Genomic DNA, 19,948 nt, shown 5'->3' with positions numbered 1-19,948 from the left:
GTGGCAAGAGTGCCTGCCTCGGATACATGAGGCCCTAGGTTCGATTCCCCAGCACCACATATACAGAAAACGGCCAGAAGCGGCGCTGTGGCTCAAGTGGCAGAGTGCTAGCCTTGAGCGGGAAGAAGCCAGGGACAGTGCTCAGGCCCTGAGTCCAAGGCCCAGGACTGGCCAAAAAAAAAAAAAAAAAATTTAAAGTGGAGGCTATAATATTTTTTCCTTAACTCAAGCTTTTAAAGCAACATAGACAATAGGCATGTCTATTTACCACCATCTATTGAGTGTTCCTTATGTGCAGAACAGAACATTGACATAAAATGATCAATAAGACAAGAGTCTTATACGTGCAGTGAATCGATAGAGACATTAACTTCCCTCCCAAAATATAAATGATGCTCAGGAGTAGAAAACAGAGAACCATTATCTTTGCTTGAGAACACTAATTCATTTAAAAAGTTCACATTAGATGATTGGGGATTCTTGTCATATATACAGTGGTAGTGGAACAGTGACACTGGAAATATGAAGCAAGGCAGAAGTAGCAAGGAGTAAGGTGAGAGACCAATATTGGGACTGCATTATGAAAGGCATACACACATACACACACACACACACACACACATATATTACTAGTAGTAACTAGATACTAACTAACAAGGAGAATAAATGAAGGTCTTTAAGATAAGTTAGATTTGCTAATTAGACAGATAACTCAAGAGAGGTGCTGAAGGCAGGGAGATGAGTGAGGAATCTGCATAGATGGTCCACACAAGAAACGGTAAAATATTTGAGATTATTTTCTATGTTTAGAAGTGCACATCAAACGTCTGGCTATGGTATTATACATCTATAATCTCAGCACTCTAAGCACCTTTATCAGGAGGATCCAGAGTTCAAAGCTAGGTTGGACTATGTAGTGAGACTCTATTTAGAAAAGAATAAAAGGTAGAGAAAAAATAGAAAAGGAAAGGAAAAGAAAAAAATATTCTGGCCATATATTTGTTAAACAGAGATAGTGGTAGCAAGAGAACTAGAGTTGGGAGAGAGAAAATAATGATTACTTCACTTTATAAACTTCAGAAGTGTCTGATTTTTTAAAGTACCCATTGCTTTTACAGTAATAATATATTTTTAAAATTATAGGTAGTGAAGATGCACAATTAGTGAGAATGAAATCTGAAAGATTTCAAGGGCTGACAATTTGGAAAGGGCAGAAGTAAAGGATAATGAAGAGGATGATAAAGTCATAAATCCAAATACACAATTAAGAGATTGCACAGAGAAAGCACTTAAAAATAAAATTGAAAAAATTTAGTTTGATGAACATTAAAATGAAGTAATTATTGTTGTTAGGGATTTCCACAACTTGATGGAAATAGAATTCTGTAGAAGAAGGAAGCCAATTAAAAGACAGCTCTGGAAACTGTTAGCAAATAAAATATAGCTGAAAATATAAACCAAAGATGATCTGTCCATATTAACTGTAAACAACCTTAGTGTTACATCTGTAATACATGAGAAAATGCTTGTGACAAAACTCCTTTCAATCTGCTAGACTCAAATAACTACCTAGTCCCTTGCTTTTGGCTAGACATAAAATGTAAAGCTACTCTGAAAGCTATAATTAAAAGACATAATGAGGTATGGTAAGATTTTTTTGGGGGGGTTGGTGGTGCTTGGGGCTCGAACCCTGGGCCTGTGCATGGATGTTCTTTCATAACTCTAAAACCATACCTATGCTCACACTCAAATTTACTTTAATTTTCAACTGCTTTGATCTTCATAATTTACTTTTAAATTACCTTTTTCTATCACTTTGTAAATCTTACAACAGCTTTTGACCAAAAGCAATATAATTCTGACCTGAAGTAATGATAATGCTTTATAATCTTCCTCTTAAAAGCAAAGGTTAAAGAAAAGGCTCTCTGAAGACATCTGAAATTAAGGTACTTTGCTCTTGATCAGTCATGCACACAAAGAACCAATTTATCTCTGCAATTAGTGTTCTCAGTGCACATTCTATGAGATTGGACAGGCAGGCTGAATGCAGTCTGTGTGGATATTTGTTTGGGGCAGGACTAAAGATACTTCCTAGATAGAAAGCAAATAGAATTGTTATGTGAATAAAGTAAACACTACCTAACAGCCTCAGAAGCTAAGGGAAAGTGATCCTACAGAGAAGAGAAAGGGAAAGAGGTTAGAGAGGGCATTTGCCATGAGAAAACTCTTTTCCATTAATCCTATGGAGCCACTCATCAAATGGCAAGCATTTCCTATCTCAACTCTTCTCTTAGGACACAGTATAACAGTGGAAATGTAAAGGTCTCATTGTACTATAAGATTGTATTATAGGCTTCTGTATTTCTGCTATGCCACTCAGAGTCTCAGTTCATTGCCTGTTTCATCTTTTAGAAAGGCCAATAATATAAGTAGTTTAGCCAATGAAGTGCAAGCATGCTATCTTCTATAGTTGACAAAACTAACATTCTACAGGTTTCAACTTCTGATAACCAGAATGCATTTCACTCTGTATGTATCAACATTCAACTTAATTTTATTTTTGTTCCTGAACTGGAACTTGAACTTAGGGCTTTATACTCTTACGTAGCTTTACACTCTTACTCAAGGCTGCCCCTCTATCACTTAAGCCACAGGTTCATTTCTGGCTTTTTTTTTTGGCCAGTCATGGGCCTTGGACTCAGGGCCTGAGCACTGTCCCTGGCTTCTTCCCGCTCAAGGCTAGCACTCTGCCCCTTGAGCCACAGCGCCGCTTCTGGCCGTTTTCTGCATATGTGGTGCTGGGGAATCGAACCTAGGGCCTCGTGTATCCGAGGCAGGCACTCTTGCCACTAGGCTATATCCCCAGCCCCCATTTCTGGCTTTTTGATCAAGAGTTTCATGGCTGGCTTTGAACCCTGATCCTCAGATCTCAGCCTCCTGAATAGCATGCATAAGGTATTGGCACCACGTTTATTTTTAAAACTCCCCTTACACTTCTGAAAGTTTCTATGTGAAGTCTGCTTCCTTGGCAACATAACATTAAAAAGTCTTACTCTAAAGTAAGAAATAACAAAGTTATAAAACTACAGATACCGGCTGGGGATATAGCCTAGTGGCAAGAGTGCCTGCCTTGGATACACGAGGCCCTAGGTTCGATTCCCCAGCACTACATATACAGAAAACGGCCAGAAGCGGCGCTGTGGCTCAAGTGGCAGAGTGCTAGCCTTGAGCGGGAAGAAGCCAGGGACAGTGCTCAGGCCCTGAGTCGAAGGCCCAGGACTGGCCAAAAAAAAAACTACAGATACCAATGACTTAGAGATTTACTCAGCAGGCTTTGTTACTATTTTGTTCCATTTATAATGTTCTCCTTTTCTCTCACCCTCGAATACTTATATAACTTACAATTTGTCCTTGGAATGTTAAATAATTCAAATTAGGTAACTGCTAACTATTTCAATATGTTCACTTTTACCTCCTCTCAATAAAGGAATCCTAAACCTTAGTCATTCTAAGGCTGTAAGTACTAAAGTAACATATTGCAAAGAAAGCATACATAGTAGAGACGCTAAAATAGAATGAAACAATGGTAACAGAAAAAAAGAAGGGCTGGAGGTATGGCTCAGCAGTAGATCATCTCCCTGGTAAGTACCAGCCTCTCAGTTGAAACCTCAGTACTGCTATTTAAAAAAAAAAAAACCCATCAACAATGCTGCTTGATATTCAGATACTATGCTGAGCACTTCATATATTAGCACCTCATTTCATCAAAAAGCTTAGATACTTTTACAGTGCTTTCTCTGCTCAATTAGACTTTTGCTTCTTTATTAAAGTATAACTTAAAATGCACAGATCTCAACTATGCAGTTCAATAAAATTTGAAAAATGCAAACAAGTAGGTAACACTCAAATCTAGCCTGAGAGGATTTCCACCATCTTGAAAGTTCTCCTTTCCTGTTAATTATCCACATCAATCACTTGAGACAAACACTGTTCTAATGTTTAACACTACATACTACCAATGGAATTATTACTGCTGTTGTTATTATTGTTATTTTGCCAGTCCTGGGGCTTGAACTCAGGGCCTGGACACTGTCCTTGAATTTCTTTTGCTCAAGGCTAACACTCTACCATTTGAGCCATAGCACTACTTCTGTTTTTTTTCTGTTTATGTGGTACTGAGGAATCGATCCCAGGGCTTCATGCACACTAGGCCAGACTCTACCACTAACCCACCAATGGAATTATTTTATTTTTTTCTGTGCTCTTCCTAAGGCTTGAACTCAGGGCCTTGGGCTTTTGGCTTTTTAAATGAAGGTGGAACCCTAGCACTTGATATTATGATTATCTGATAACTATAATATCAAGTATTATGTTAAGCCCTTCTTTGTGCTTATTGGACTTATTTTTCTAATTAAATTTTATTGACAAGGTGATGTACATAGGGGGTATAGTTACATAATAAGGTAGTGAGTACATTTCTTGTCTTATTTGTTGGAGTTTTAAATACCTACTTTTGTGAATTATCTGTTCAAGGCTTTGCTCATTTTGAAGGCAGGGGCAGGGATTGAATTTAGAGCCTCATGCTTGCTAGGTTCGTGTTCTACCACTTGAGCCACATGTCCTTCCTCTACTTTTAGTTTGTTTTTCAAAAATGTCTCAAGGATTTGAAATATATCACTGATCTAAATGTGGTCTTAGTGGTACAGCTCTAAACTTGAGCAGAAAAGGTCAGTGACAGTGCCCAGACTCAGACTTCAAGTCCCAGGATAGGTACACGCGTGCGCATGCGCACACACACAACCACACACACACGTGGCTCAAGTGGTAGAATGCCACTCTTGAGTGAAAAGGCCCTGAGTTCAAACCCCTGTACCAGCACACAAAAAAAATTAAGCACAGAATTATTATACAATCTATCAATTCCACCCCTAGGTACATAACGAGAAGTAAAAACATATGCTCCTGCAAAATCTTTACATGAATTTTGACAATATCCTTATTCATACTGGTAAAAAATGGAACAATTAAGATGCCTAGCCACTAATGAATAAACAAAATATGAACCATAGATAAAATGGAATACTATTCAGTCACAAAAAGGATCAAAATAGTGATACAGTATGCTAAGTGAAAGAAGTTAGACACAAAAGGTCACATATGATATGAGTCAATTTATATGAGAAGTCCAGAATAGGGGATTCCATTCACAAAGACAAAAAGTAGATAAGTGGTTGTGAGGACTGGAAGGAGGAGAGAAGGGAAATCATTGCTAACAGCACAAGGTTTCTTTTTGGGATAGTGAATATGTTCTAGAATTATATAGTGGTAATGATTTCACAATCTTGTGGATTATTATTAGATGAGTAATACAGAGGCGTGAATTTGATCAAAGTACAATATATGCATGTGTGGAAATACCACAATGAAACCCCTGTATAAAATTAATAGATGCTAAGAAAACAATTTAAAAGGATACAAAGAGTGAATTTTACAGTATACAAATTATCTCAGTAAAAAAAGAATAAAACTACTTGGATAACAAAGAACATAAAGTACTAAAATGAATGAAACACAATGCGGTGGGGGTATTTGGAATATACAATATTTCCTACTATATTAAAAAAAAGCTGCCTATTCCTGTAGTAGCTAAAATACACTGAATCATTTTCTTGTTCAATGAATAAAAATATTGTTAAGCCACAGCCACAGCTAGGTAACAAAGCACGTCAAAACACATGAAAAGATGCTGTTCTAAGTGCTTTACTATAGTACTATTATGGTTAATATAGACTGAAATTATTTATTCAATAGAACAAAAACATCTATATAAAGCAATCAATACTAATGGATTTCTAAAAGAAAAATTATAGCATGAAGAGATTTATGTATTTTTTGTCTATTGCTCTTTCTAATTCTTTCCAGCTTTAATAAACTGCACAGCTCTAGACCTACATCCATTTCTATTATAAGAATGTGGACAGTTGCCAAAACATATTTCCTGGCAAAACTGCATTATCTTTTGTCATCTGACTGCTAAGAATAACACAATCATTTGACAAATTTATATAATAAATTAATATGAACAAACGAGTTTAAAAGGTTGGCACTGGTGGCTCATGCTTGTAATCCTAGATATTTAAAAATATATTCAAAACCATGATCTGAGGATCATGATTCAAAGACAGCTCAGGCAAGAAAGTCCATGAGACTCTTATCTCCAATTAACCACAAAAGAGCCAGAGGTGGCGCTGTGGCTCAAGTGGTAGAACACTAACACTGAGGAAAAACATTCAGGGACAATGCCCAGGCTCTGAGTTCAAGCCCTAGTACAAGCACAGAAAAAAATATGTAAAAGATTTAAAGATATATATGTGCTAAGCCCAGCACCAGTGGCTCATGCCTGTAATCCAAGCTACTTAGGAGGCTGATATCTGAGGATCTCGGTTCAAAGCCAGCCCAGGCAGGAAGTCCATGAGTCTCTTATCTGCAATTAACCACCAGAAAACCGGAAGTGGCACTGTGGTTTAAGGGGTAGAGCACCAGCCTTGAGCTGAAGAGCTCAGGAACAGCACCCAGGCCCAGAGTTCAAGCCCCCCACCCCCAACAACAAAAAGATACATATGTAGTGAAATGACACTGTTAATTTGGTGAAATAAGTTATAACAATTCATAGTTGAAGTTTAAGGAGAAATTGACAAAAGCCCTTATGTTTGCTTGTCTCCTGCTGAAAGGAATAGAGGGAGGTATGCCACACTTTATCACTGGTAAAACCCCAGCAAAAACAGTCCCATGTCAAGTAAAAATGGATAATTACAGCTGACTCTTAAAACATATTAAGGGAGTTTATAACTTTATGTAAGTAAATTTGAAATTTTTGATTAGGTAAATTAAACTATTAAAAACTAAGAGCCCAAAGGGTGACACTCTCCAAAAAGAAATGTAACTGTAACCCTTCTGTACATCACCTCTGTAATAACAATTAAAAAAAAAAAACCAGCTATATGGGGGATGGACATCAGAAGGAACACAGTTTGATGTCAGCCCAAGCAAATAGTGAGACTTTACCTCAACCAATAAGACTGGGTATGGTAGTACATATCTGTAATCCCAATTATCTGGTGCTCTCAATAAAGAATGGTCCAGGCAAAAAGCATAAGACTATTTAAAAAATAACAACTGAAACAAAAAGGACTAAAGGTTTGGCTCAGGTGGTAGAACATTTGCCTGGTATGAGACCCTGAATATGACCAGAAAAAAAAAAGCCTACAAAAACAAAACAAAAATAACTGTTATTGGGATGATTTCAAAAACAATATTTGTAATTAAGTAAACTAAAAAAAATCCATACATCACAGCTTCTCACAAAGAAAACTTCAGAATAAGATGAATTTACTAATGAATTCTATTAATCATTTGAAGCAGAAATAATTCTAACGTTACACAAATTATTCTAGAGAATAAAAAAAGAAGAGGTCACTCTTCTAACTTTAAAAAAGGAGGAGCTGAGTGTAACTAATGTCAAAATGGTGGTGAGAGAAGCAGTTGTAAATGGGAAAGGTAGGTAATCAGGTAGGTTTCTCAGGCCGACCTAGTATATGCTTTATATTAAAATGACATTTCGTCAGGCACTGGTGGCTCACACCTGTAATCCTTGCTACTCAAATGGCTGAGATCTGAGGATCGTGGTTCAAAGCCAGCCATGGCAAGAAAGTCCATGAGGCTCTTATCTCCAATTAACCACCAGAAAACTGGAAGGGGCACTGTGACTCAAGTGGTAGAGGGCTAGCCTTGAGCTTAAGAGCTCAGGAACAGCACCCAGGCCCAGAGTGCAAGCCCCACAACCAATAAAAAATTAAAATGCTCATTTCATTTTGCTACTATATTACACATGTATCTGTAATTAAAATTTAAATTTGAGCTGGATGCTGGTAGCTCATGGCTGTAGTGCTAGCTACCTCCAGGAGGCTGAGATCCAAAGACCATGCTTCAAAGCCAGCCCAGTCAGGAAAGTTGGTGAGGCTCTTATCTCCAATTAGCCACCCTAAAATGGGAAGAGGCTCTGTGGCTTAAAGCTCTATCTTTGAATGCAAAAGGTCAGGGACAGTGGCTAGGCCCTGAGCTCAAGCCACATGACAAGAAAAAACAATTTAATGTGTAGAACCAGGGCCATTGAATAAGAGAATGTTATCAGTATTTGCTGATTCTTATTCTTGGATTTCAGTCATTTATTTATATGTATTTACTTATTTTGTAGCCTTGGGGACCAAACAAGCTAGGCAAGCAATCTACCACTACTCAGCCCTAGATTTCAGTACTTGTTGTTTTGAATGGTGTCTTGCTATGCAGCCCAGGCTAGCCTCAAGCTTGCAATGGTTCTGCTACAGTCCCCTCAATGTTGGATTTACAGGTATTCACTACCACATCCAGTCAGGAATTCACTATACAATATATTCACTTTCTTTAACAGTAAACTGAGAAAGTTTATATTTTCCTGTTGTAGGAGACTGTCTTGTGATTAATCTCTTTACTGACTACTGGCTTTCAAGTTCTACGAACATATCCTAGAATTATATTTTGTGGTAAGGAAATCTATTCTTACTTCCTAAGACATTGTAAAACCCAATTTTAAATCTTGAGTCTAGGTGTATAGGTACTTAAGTAATAATACACAAATATCAGCAAATAATTTGTATGATTACAAAGAATATAATATAAAGACAAATAAAATAAGTTGTTTAATTTGGAATGAAATATGCATCAACTCAGCAATTCTTTTAAGAAGCTCACATCTGTTTCATATCATTGATTATTTTAATTCATTTGTTTCTGTTTTTTTGTGTGTGTGTACTAAGCCCTAGCTCAAAACTTAAGTCTTAACAAAGTTTTCACTTTAATAGGAAATTTGATTTACTGATCTGAAATATAAATAATCTTTTATTAAGAGCAAGCCATTTGGTTACTCATCTATAACTATAATAAAAAAAAATAGCTAAGTAGAGGAACATTTAGCTAACATGCACAGGCACCGAGCTCCATTCCCAGCTCTGGAAAAAAAAAAGCTAAGTAAACACAATTCAAATTTTACTTTGGTAGTAAACACAATTCAAATTTTACTTTGGCAATAATTACAAAGCCCATAGTAACTAACTGCTTCTACTCTCCTTTCTATGCAGTACCTTTTAATGTCTCCTTTAATTTACATAATAAACATCAGAATACCACACACTAAAACAATTCCAATCCAAATTATGGCAACCAGAACTTTGCTCTACACACTACAATCAATTTGTTAAACTTAAAAAAGTTAGTATTTTCATTTTAAAATTTCTCACTTTTGGAACATGAGGATTAAATTCCACAGCTCTATGAATTGCTTCCACAGCATTGATTTCTGCTGTGCTTAATCCTCTTCTGCAGGCTGTTTCTGGAGAGAATCTGTGAGAAAAAAAAAAAAAAGACAAAATGAAGAAAGGAACAAATAAAAAAAGAAGAAAATTATGGAGTTAGACTACAATATAGCCCCTGAACCAGAAGTTTCTGATAACTGTCAAAGATAAAAATCATATAATTACTAAAAATGAAAGTAAAGCTTCTAGTTCAGCATAAAAACAAGAACTGAGTGTCAGTGGTTCACATCTGTAACCCAAGCTACTTAGGAAGAAGGATAGCTTTGGCAGAAGTTTACAAGGCTCCATTTCAATGCAAGAACCTGGGCATGGTGGCACATGGCTGTAATTTTAGCAACAGCAAGAAGTGAAAAATAAGTAGATCATGGTTCCAGGTGTGCACCCAGGAAAAAAAAAAAAACAAAACTAAGATGCTATCTCAACATAACCAGTGTAAAACAGGGCTGGAGGCATGGTTCAGTGGTACAGCCCCTGCTTAACAAGTGCAAGGCTATAAGTTCACACCCCAATGCTACTGAAAACAAAAAAATAAAGCATAATAAGGAATAGAAATATTCAACCTGAGGTATAGAAAACATACAATAAAGGCACACTTTAGAAAAGGTGGGATAATGAGAAATGCCACCAGGTGCAGGGACAACCAGAAAATCTTATGAAACAGAAATTTTTATCAAAATTTTAGCTATCAAGAAAGATAATGAATATTCATTGCAATTTACAAAAAGTAATACTTTTTAAGATAAAAGAACTGTCAGTCTCTCTCTCTTTTTGATGTTGATACCAGGGCTTCAACTCAGTCTCCTGCTTCTGCTTGGCCCTTTTCTACTTACAGCTGGCCCTCTACCTCTATAGCCATGCCTCCAATTCTGGCTTTTTTGCTGATTAACTGGAGATAAGAGTCTCATGGACTTTTCTGTGCAGGCTAGCTTCAAACTTTGCTCTTTAGAGTTAGGAATACTGAATATCTTTTTTTTTCTGTTGGTTTGTTTTTTGGCAAAGGATCTCACTGTCAAGTTTCTGTATATATCTTATTTGCCATATAGAGAATTCAGTAAGGATAGACAAAAACAGAAGAAAAGTAGACTAATTCAATTACAATCCCAAGGACAGACAATGTGAAAACCATTTCTCTACCAGATACTATTTACTATGTGTACTTCTTTTTTTTTTTTTTTTTTTTTTTTTTTTGGTGCCAGTCCTGGCTCTTTTGCTCAAGGCTAGCATACTACCACTTGAGCTATAGCTCTATTTTCAGCTTTTTGGAGCTGGCTGTCTTTGAACTGTGATCCTGAAATCTGAGCCTCCTGAGTAGCTAGAATTACAGGTATGGGCCACTGATAGCCAGTTGTGCATACTCTCTTTCTAAACATTGCTTTAGGTGTTTTGCATAAATAATCTTCACAAACCACCCTATGATAACATTCTTATTTTGAAGATGAGGAAATAACTTAAATGAACTTGCCCAACGTTCTACAGCTAGTATGTGGTAAAGTCTGAATTAAATTCTCATTAAATTAACTCTAACACCTTTTGCTTTCCAATCTGTGAAAAGAAAGATCTCAAAGTTACAGAGGACCAACAATTATTTGGAAGGAAATAAGAGAGGAAAAAGCATTTTTAAAGTCAGTGGAAGATCAGGGCATGGAAGTACAGGTCTATAATCCCAGCATTTTGGAAGATAAGGCAGAAAAATTCCAAGTTTCAGGCCAGCCCAAGATACTTATTAGCAAGATCTGGTCTCTTAGGTAAATACATAAATAATACAAGTAAAGTCAGTTAAGAAAAAAACCAATACTGAGTTTAGCAGTCTTCCCAAACTATTGTAGTTTAGTAACTACTTACTTATCTGAAACAGTCCTTGTTTTCAATAGTGCTGCTGTATAACAGATTGCTGCTGACTTTGGAAGGCTTATATCTGTAACAATAATTTTTAATTAAGGTAAGAATTATTTTAAATGTCTTAAGGTAATTTTCATAAGCATAATTCATAGTGCAAATCCAACAGTTATAATATAGTGGTAGAAGCACTTGGACACAGAGTTAAAAGACCTGATTCTGGGCTGGGGATATGGCCTAGTGGCAAAGAGTGCTTATCTCGTATACATGAGGCCTTGGGTTCAATTCCCCAGCACCACATATACAGAAAACAGCCAGAAGTGGCACTGTGGCTCAAGTGGCAGAGTGCTAGCCTTGAGCAAAAAAAGAAGCCAGGGACAGTGCTCAGGCCCTGAGTCCAAGCCCCAGGACTGGCAAAAAAGAAAAGAAAAGGCCTGATTCTACTGTCTAGTGTCCATGAACTGACAGAAATTTCTTTGATCTCTGTTTCCACTATTCTAAAGAGTGAATGCTACTTTATGGCTGACAGTCTCTGAGAACCCTGTATACACTGCTGGCAAATTCTCAAGAAATGTTTATAATAATCTGTTTACAGTAAGAGGATTCAAGAGATAAGCTATAGCTGTAATTACAAATAACATATATATACACACATAAACACATTTAGTCATACAGAAAAATTTAAGATTATAAAATAAATAAATATTGTAAATATTGTTAAATCAATTCCTGAAACAAACAAGTGATTTTTTTTTTTTTGCCAGTCCTGGGCCTTGGACTCAGGGCCTTAAGCACTGTCCCTGGCTTCTTTTTGCTCAAGGCTAGCACTCTGCCACTTGAGCCACAGCGCCACTTCTGGCCATTTTCTATATATGTGGTGTTTGGGAATCGAACCCAGGGCTTCATGTATGCGAGGCAAGCACTGTTGCTACTAGGCCATATTCCCAGCCCCAAGAGTGACTTTTATATTTCCATTTTCTTAAGTTCTTGTATTTTCCATATTTTCTCAAATAATACTTTTTAAGTAACCTGGGAGTATAAACAAAATAAAAATTTAAAAGAATGCCTAAAATAGTATTATCAAAAAAGTAAGAATGACACACTTTTGATATTTTCAATTTCAGAGCTATACCAAGGAAGTAAATTTGCTTTTAATGACTTTAGGATTCCAGCATGATAAAAACTGAGGGATATAAAAACTGACAACATAGAAGCATAGCAACTTTGGCTTTATTAATTTAATCTGATTTTATTTTAATTGGTCTTATTCTGACCTTTTTGGGAGATGGGGCAGCACTGGGGTTTAAATTCAGGGCCTTAAACTGATTGGTGTAAATCAACTGAACAACTCATGGGGGGAGAGGAAAAGGGGGAGGGGGAGGGGGGAATGAGGGAGGAGGTAACAAATAGTACAAGAAATGTATTCAATGCCTAACGTATGAAACTGTAACCCCTCTGTACATCAGTTTGACAAAAAAAAATTAAAAAAAAATAAATTCAGGGCCTTGTACTTGCTAGGCAGGCACTCTACCACGGGAGCAATGTGATCAGATATTTTGCTTTCATTATTTTTTAATAAGGTCTCACATTATGCCTGAGATAGCCTCAATCTCAAGCAGATGAGAACACAGGCTTGTACTACCATCCTCAACTTTGATTGGTTGATGTGGAGTCTCCAGAACTTGTTGCCAGGGCCTCTCAATTCCCACCTTCTCAGCTAGGATTACAGGCATAAGCCACCACATATAGTTCTTATTCTGGAATTTTTTTTTTTATATTTAGTCCTTAAACTTTCAGCACAAATATCATAAGCAGGCTATGCATCCACTAAGTTATATATGGAAGGAATTTCTTGCCAATTTCTCCATAAGTCTACACAATTCCAAAAAAAATCTGGCATTTTGCCTAAGAATTCCAGATATTAATAACAAAGTTCCAAGTATAACACGTTTCAAACTTATCAAATCATGGAGATTATCAAGCTAATATATAGGAACCTATGTCAAGACAAGTATGGATATAAGTGATTTTATATTTTCTGTTATAATGGAAGATAGGACCAGAAACATTGTGTTCATTAGGAAGTTTTCAGCTTGGGGTTAAAAGCTGATACCTCCTCTGACTGAAGAGAAAACTTATGTCTTTAAAGTTCTCCCAATTCCATTTTCAGTAAACTGCATTGTTATAATAATTAGCATTGTTAATGTATACTGAATTATTGTTTTGAGAAGACTACAGAGTACTTGGATTTCAGTTTTGGCTTGCCATTTACTGGCTGGAAGGTATAACCTAATATTTAACCTTCTTAAACTCCAGTTTCCTAATTTAGTAAACGGAAAGAGTGAAACTACTTGTCCTATTACCCTTCATGTTTACATGTTTATAAATAGCTGTAACTAAAAGGCATTGTAAAATGTCACTTTGAATTATTCTTTGCTACTTTTTTTAAATTTATTAATTAAATTTTGTTGACAAGGTGTTGTGCAAAAGGGGTACAGTTACATAATAGGGCAGTGAGTACATTTCTTGTGATTTCTTACACCCTCATTTTTCTTTCCCTTCCCTAGATCAGGTAGGCATATATACAATACCCAGTGTACCAAAAACATATACAGTAGCCATGTGGCGTATGCCAAAGGAAATTCACCTAGAACTTTAAATATAACGTCAACAATAGAGTTTGCTTATCCTTGTCTTTTTTTTTTGGCCAGTCCTGGAGCTTGGACTCAGGGCCTGAGCACTGTCCCTGGCTTCTTTTTGCTCAAGGCTAGCACTCTGCCACTTGAGCCACAGCGCCACTTCTGGCCATTTTCTGTATATGTGGTGCTGGGGAATTGAACCCAGGGCCTCATGTATACAAGGCAAGCACTCTTGCCACTAGGCCATATCCCCAGTTTATCCTTGTCTTATAGGATCATACATATATTTGCTACTCTTAAAAACACTACTAAGGGCTGGGGATATAGCCTAGTGGCAAGAGTGCCTGCCTCGGATACACGAGGTCCTAGGTTCGATTCCCCAGCACCACATATACAGAAAACGGCCAGAAGCGGCACTGTGGCTCAAGTGGCAGAGTGCTAGCCTTGAGCGGGAAGAAGCCAGGGACAGTGCTCAGGCCCTGAGTCCAAGGCCCAGGACTGGCCAAAAAAAAAAAAAAAATACTAAGCAATTTCTATTATCTCTCATTGATATTCCAAATAAATGAGGTGCATAGCACTATACTTTTCCAAAGATTATGCCTAACAAGCTGTCTTCATTGTCCTGCTCAGTTCTGTATACATTCCACTATAATGCAAATCCTCCAAGTCCTAGATCTTTGTCCTCTTACCCACCATTGTATTCCAAGTGCCTACTTGTATTACATACTCAATAAGCAAAGAAATATCTTTACAGAAGAAAAGTTCCTCAGGTTCTTTTACCAAAAGTCTAGATACTTAACAGCAACTTGTACTTTTATACACACTAAATGCTGTATGATAATATTAAAAAGATAAAGTCAGGGAAACAGATCAATAGGCTCATATTTATAATTACACAATTGAAAAGAGAAAATCATATTATCAAGACAAATAAAACTCACCATCATATTTTGCTAGTACTGCCTGAACATCTGCGTAGGCCTGTAACTCTAAAAGTGATTCTAAGAGATTTTCGTGGATGTTCAACATGGTAAAAGGAGGAAATTCTTTCATCAACTGTGCATTAAGAGGAAAACAAAAAGATTAAAATCATAATAAGAACTCAACAGAGCTGAACTAGATTCATTATTCTTTGCTTCTTTATAAAACTGTGGAGACTGACCCAACCTTTAACAAATATATGTATATATTAAACAAATACCCTATTACAAAAATTGCCAAATAAAGACAGTGATTCTGCATTAAAATAATTGGCAACTTAAACTGCATTTTGAGTTTTTGAATAAATAATGATTCAGTTATCAAATTCACTTACATCTCTCATTATTTTCACTGCTTCTTTTATTCTTCCCAATTTTCTCGCACACATTGCCAATCTTCTTTTAATATATACCAGTACATTGGTATCCCTCCCTATTAAAAAAAAAACAAATCACAAAAACAAAAAATGACTCAGTCATCAATTTTGTATTATAACCGGCTATTTCACTAATGTATTGCCAATACATTTTATTTTTTTACCTTGGAAGATTCAATTAAAATTAAACTATCAGTTTGGAGGAATATTAATGATCATTGAACCAATGATCATTGAATCAGTGGTCATTAGGGTGATAAATTTTGAGTAAAAGTGCTCTCTACTTTCAAAGTAAAAGCTTATACTTTACTTTTGCCAACAGTATTTTAAGTGCAGTATATATAATTGATGTACAATTGATTAATGAATTTTAATATTAACAGATGAGAACACAGGCATGTACCACCACCCTCAACTTTCAATGGTTGAGGTGAGTCTCCAGAACTTTTGCCAGGGCTTTCCTTGAACCACAGTCCTCTTGATATCCACCTTCTCAACAGCTAGGATTACATGTATAAGTGACTTTTTATATTTAGTTGCTAAACTTTCAGCACAAATATCATAAGCAGGCTACACATCTCGTAAGTTACATATGGAAGGAATTTCTTGCAAATTTCTCTATAAATCTACACATATATTAATTATATATTACATATATAATACAAATATATATATAAATAGGAAGATGTAACATTAGCTTATTATTTTAAGTTTCTGTATAAACAATTGGTTCTTTCTCTTTTTAAAGTATAAATCATTCCATTAAAATATGTATTTATGGGCTGGGAATATGGCCTAGTGGTAGAGTGCTCACCTAGCATACATGAAGCCCTGGGTTCGATTCCTCAGCGCCACATACATAGAAAAAAGCCAGAAGTGTCACTGTGGCTCAAGTGGTTGAGTGCCAGCTTTGAGTAAAAAGAAGCCAGGGACAGTGCTTAGTCCCTGAGTTCAAGCCCAGGACTGACAAAAACAAAACAAAACAAAAATATGTATCTATTTAGGTGGTTTTGGGAATTGAACCCAGGACTTCTAGCATTCTAGACATGCACTCTACTATTGAGCTATAACTCCAGGATCTATAATTCCTCCTAATATGTTGCATTAACCCTATTCTATATTTCTCGATTTTTCAAAATGTGCGTGCTTCATTATGTGTGTATGCACACAAAATATTCTTTATTGTTCCAATTAAAAAGCACACAATTTCCAGAACAAAATTTTGGGGACTAACAAAGTTTTCTTAATAGCTAGTAAATAACAAATTATAAAACTATTTCTAGAAAGGGCTAACAAAATTCCATAACAGAGCTATATTTGATATTAAGAGAAGGACAAATGGCAAGACTTCTTTATATGTGTAGTTTCATTACTTCTAAGCTACAGAATCAACTATTCTCCTGATTACTTGTAACATGCATTAATATAACATACTATGAACACCAGTATTTAACTCGGAGAAAATATCATCCAAATTTTGTTTTCCACAAACAAAAGATTTAGAATTTAACTGTTAACAGATAATGCATTATGCAAATATAATTCAATTTACTGCCTACTCCCTGCCCAAATCATAAAACTAAAACATTCTGGGCACACAAAAAAAAATAACAAAGTAGCATTGCTGGTTCTAACATCTTCAGTAACAGTGTCTCACTCATTACCAAAAGAGAATATCTAGAAATGGAAATGGAAAAAAAAAAACAAAGAAAAAGAACCATTAACTCTGAATTGTTAAGGAAAGACAGAGAGAGAGAGAGAGAGAGAGAGAGAGAGAGAGAGAGAGAGAATGAGAGAACAAAAGAGGAGAGAAAGAAGAGAGAGGGGAGGGAAGGAGGGAAGGAGGAAGGAGGGAAGGAGGGAAGGAGGGAGGGAGGAAGGAAACCACTCCTCACACTATATGCCCACATATAATATGAAGAACAAACAAATGTTTGTGCCTGAGCTGGAGATGTAGCTCAGGGTTCTAGTGCTTGCTTAGCATGCAAAGGCCTCTGGGTTCAACCCACAGAACAACAAAACACTTGCATCTACTATTGCTATGAATAGGATAAGCTAAAAGGTCAAGGTAATAATTGGACATGGAGTCTCTCGGACTGGTTTCAAACCAAGATCCTCTGATCTTAGCCTTTTGAGTAGTTAGATTTACAGGTGGGAGCCACTGATGCTTGGCCCAAACACTTGAATTGCTTCTCTAATGGCCTGAGTTTTAGATGAAATAAACTGTCTTAGAACAGCAAATTTCTTCCCGGTTATCTGAGCAAAATCCCACAAGCGTTTTGGCTTGTACATAATTTTTGTGTTTTTGACTTATAGATACTATAGATTAGAAGTAACTAGTCTTATCAGCTATGTCATGAAAATTATCTGACCTCTAAATATTAAATTATTATTCTTATTATTATGGAAGCTAAAAGACAGTAAAAATCAGTTCAAGTTTGCTTACTCAGTTGAGCTTCATGTTGAGGACTTTGGTGCTGGCATTGTTGGGATCGCCTATAAATTGTTTCTCCTGCTTTGAGAGCCTGTTTAAATAACCTTTCAGCATCTACAATAGTTGTTGCTTCTTCCTCAGCCAGTAGAACATATGCAGTGGCACAACTATGAAGAAAGCAAGCAAGATAATTTTAAGTACAAAGGTAAAGCAAGTATTTCTCTTGGATATGTCCCTTTAGTCTATATCATATTTCCCCTAGCCTCCCCTATACTTTTCATCTTTGAAGAAAAAAAACTTCATTCAATATTTTAATACATTAAGAGGCACCCTGGTATATTCATTATGTTTAAGACCATAATTTTGCACTCTTTATTTTCTCTTTTTATTCTACATGCATTCTGTGACACACTGTCCTATGTTTTCTTATGTGGAAGAGGACATTTAAAAAAGACATAAAAAGAACTGTCTGAGTGTTTAATCCCCAGGACTCCCGTGCCTCAAAAGAAAACTAATATTTAAAAAGTAGTTTCATGAACCGAATACTCCAGTGGTCATTCTTGCTCTTAGTCACTATATCCTTTGCAAATTCATCTCATATGGGCAGCTATAGGACAAAGTAAAGACTGGGAAAAGTTCTTTAGCTCACTAGGAACCTTTCATATCTGATCAGAAACATATTCCTAGACCTAGGCCTTTACTACAAAATTTTTCTTTATTCCTTTTATATGCGACTCCATCCTCACTTTAAGACTCATCCATATTAACATGAAGCATATTTCCCTTAGTCTAAATTCCAGTCCTTTCCCCCTTATGCCTATTCACGACCCTCACATCCATGTATACTCCAAATTTTCCTTTTCTTCATCCTACCAAAACACCAAGATGTTTTTCTTTTCATTTGTTAAAGTTAAACCGCTGTCTAATAAAATAAACTCATTCTTGGTTTGGGCCAACTTCCCTCCCCCTTGCTCCTCCCCCACAGAAGTGTCCTTTCCATTCTCAGAAATAACAAGCACATTTGCTATTGTTCTTAGTTGTGATTATCCAGTGTATATTTTCCATTATTCTAATTGGTAGTCACATATACCTACTGAGCATTTGAAATGTATTTAGTGCAAGTTGAAATGTGATGTAAGTATACACCAAATTTTGAAGACTGAGAAAATATAAAATACTTCAGTAATAGTTTTTAATACTGTATATTAAAATAATATTTCAAAAGTTTGAATATAGCTAAGTAAGCACTCATATTCATTTTTATTTTTTTTAATCTGGGTACTAGAAAGTTGTTGTTAGCTGTGGGGCAGATAAAGATTTCTTAAGCATCTGCAACCAAACACAAACAAAGCAAAAAAACCAAAAAAACCCAATGCTTTTGAAAGTGGGTTTAGTGTGCTTGTGTTAAAGTGTACTTTCAACGTTTAGCTAGACAATTTACAACTCTGTCTTTTAGCCTTAATTTCCCATTTATGAACAATATGAAGGTTAGTCATGTGAGTGTAGCCTGCTTTTAAATCTTTTCTGAGCACATGCTCAACTTTGGCCAAGGGTAGACAGGCTTTGAGATTTGCAGAATACGTAAGAGCTTGTCAATGTCCTGATTCCCAGCCTTCCTCATACGCCTTCTGGTTTGTCTTATATTTTTGCCCCAGGTTTATCCCTTATGTCTGATAACAATGGCTAATAACGCCTTTTCTTTCCAATGTTTTCAATGAATGTCCTTCCAAATAGTTAATTCAATGCTGAGAGAATTCCGTTAACTGAAATAAAGGCAAGCCCTTTTTAGAGGGTCCATAGGGAACCATCATACAAGGAAAAATACAAAGAATTATTTAAGAACAATGTACATTCTGTTTTCTCTGGCACTAGAAATCTATATTGGGAATATGCAGTATTATCTTCAAGGCTGCCACTTACCTAGGGCCTGGGGAATGGAACCATCATAAGTTAAAATAACCACAAAGCTCCTACAAAAATTTAGGTATTTTTCCCCCTTGATTAAGCATTCACTGTATTATCTAGACATTTATTTACAGAGTTTTAGTTTTGTTTTGCCAGGTCTGGGGCCTACGCACTGCCCCTGGCTTCTTTTTGCTCAAGGCTAGCACCCTAATGAGCCACAGAGCCATGTCTGGCACTTTTTTTTTTTTTCCTGTTTATGTGGTGCTGAGGAATCGAACCCAGGGCTTCATGCATGCTAGGCACATTCTACTGCTAAGCCACATTCCCAGCTCCTTTACAGAGTTTTAGTAAAACTGATTAAGTAAGTTTA

The 19,948-nt window shown here is 36.3% G+C and overlaps 1 protein-coding gene across 4 annotated transcripts in view; it reads right to left on the bottom strand.

Moving 5' to 3' along the window:
* Nucleotides 1-19,948, bottom strand: part of St7l (suppression of tumorigenicity 7 like) — a 148,473-nt gene that overhangs the window by 104,706 nt on the left and 23,819 nt on the right. For all 4 annotated transcript variants that reach the window (XM_048351738.1, XM_048351739.1, XM_048351740.1 and 1 more), the window contains exons 7-11: nt 17,686-17,840; nt 15,198-15,295; nt 14,824-14,938; nt 11,250-11,322; nt 9,333-9,435 (exon numbers count right to left, since the gene is read on the bottom strand). In XM_048351738.1, coding sequence (XP_048207695.1) covers nt 9,333-9,435; nt 11,250-11,322; nt 14,824-14,938; nt 15,198-15,295; nt 17,686-17,840 — 544 coding nt within the window. The remainder of the gene's footprint in view (nt 1-9,332; nt 9,436-11,249; nt 11,323-14,823; nt 14,939-15,197; nt 15,296-17,685; nt 17,841-19,948) is intronic.

The sequence above is a fragment of the Perognathus longimembris genome, chromosome 7, assembly GCF_023159225.1.
Source record: "Perognathus longimembris pacificus isolate PPM17 chromosome 7, ASM2315922v1, whole genome shotgun sequence".
Lineage (NCBI taxonomy): Eukaryota > Metazoa > Chordata > Mammalia > Rodentia > Heteromyidae > Perognathus > Perognathus longimembris.
Note: the sequence above shows the minus strand (reverse complement) of the source record. Positions and strands in the feature narration are given on the sequence as shown.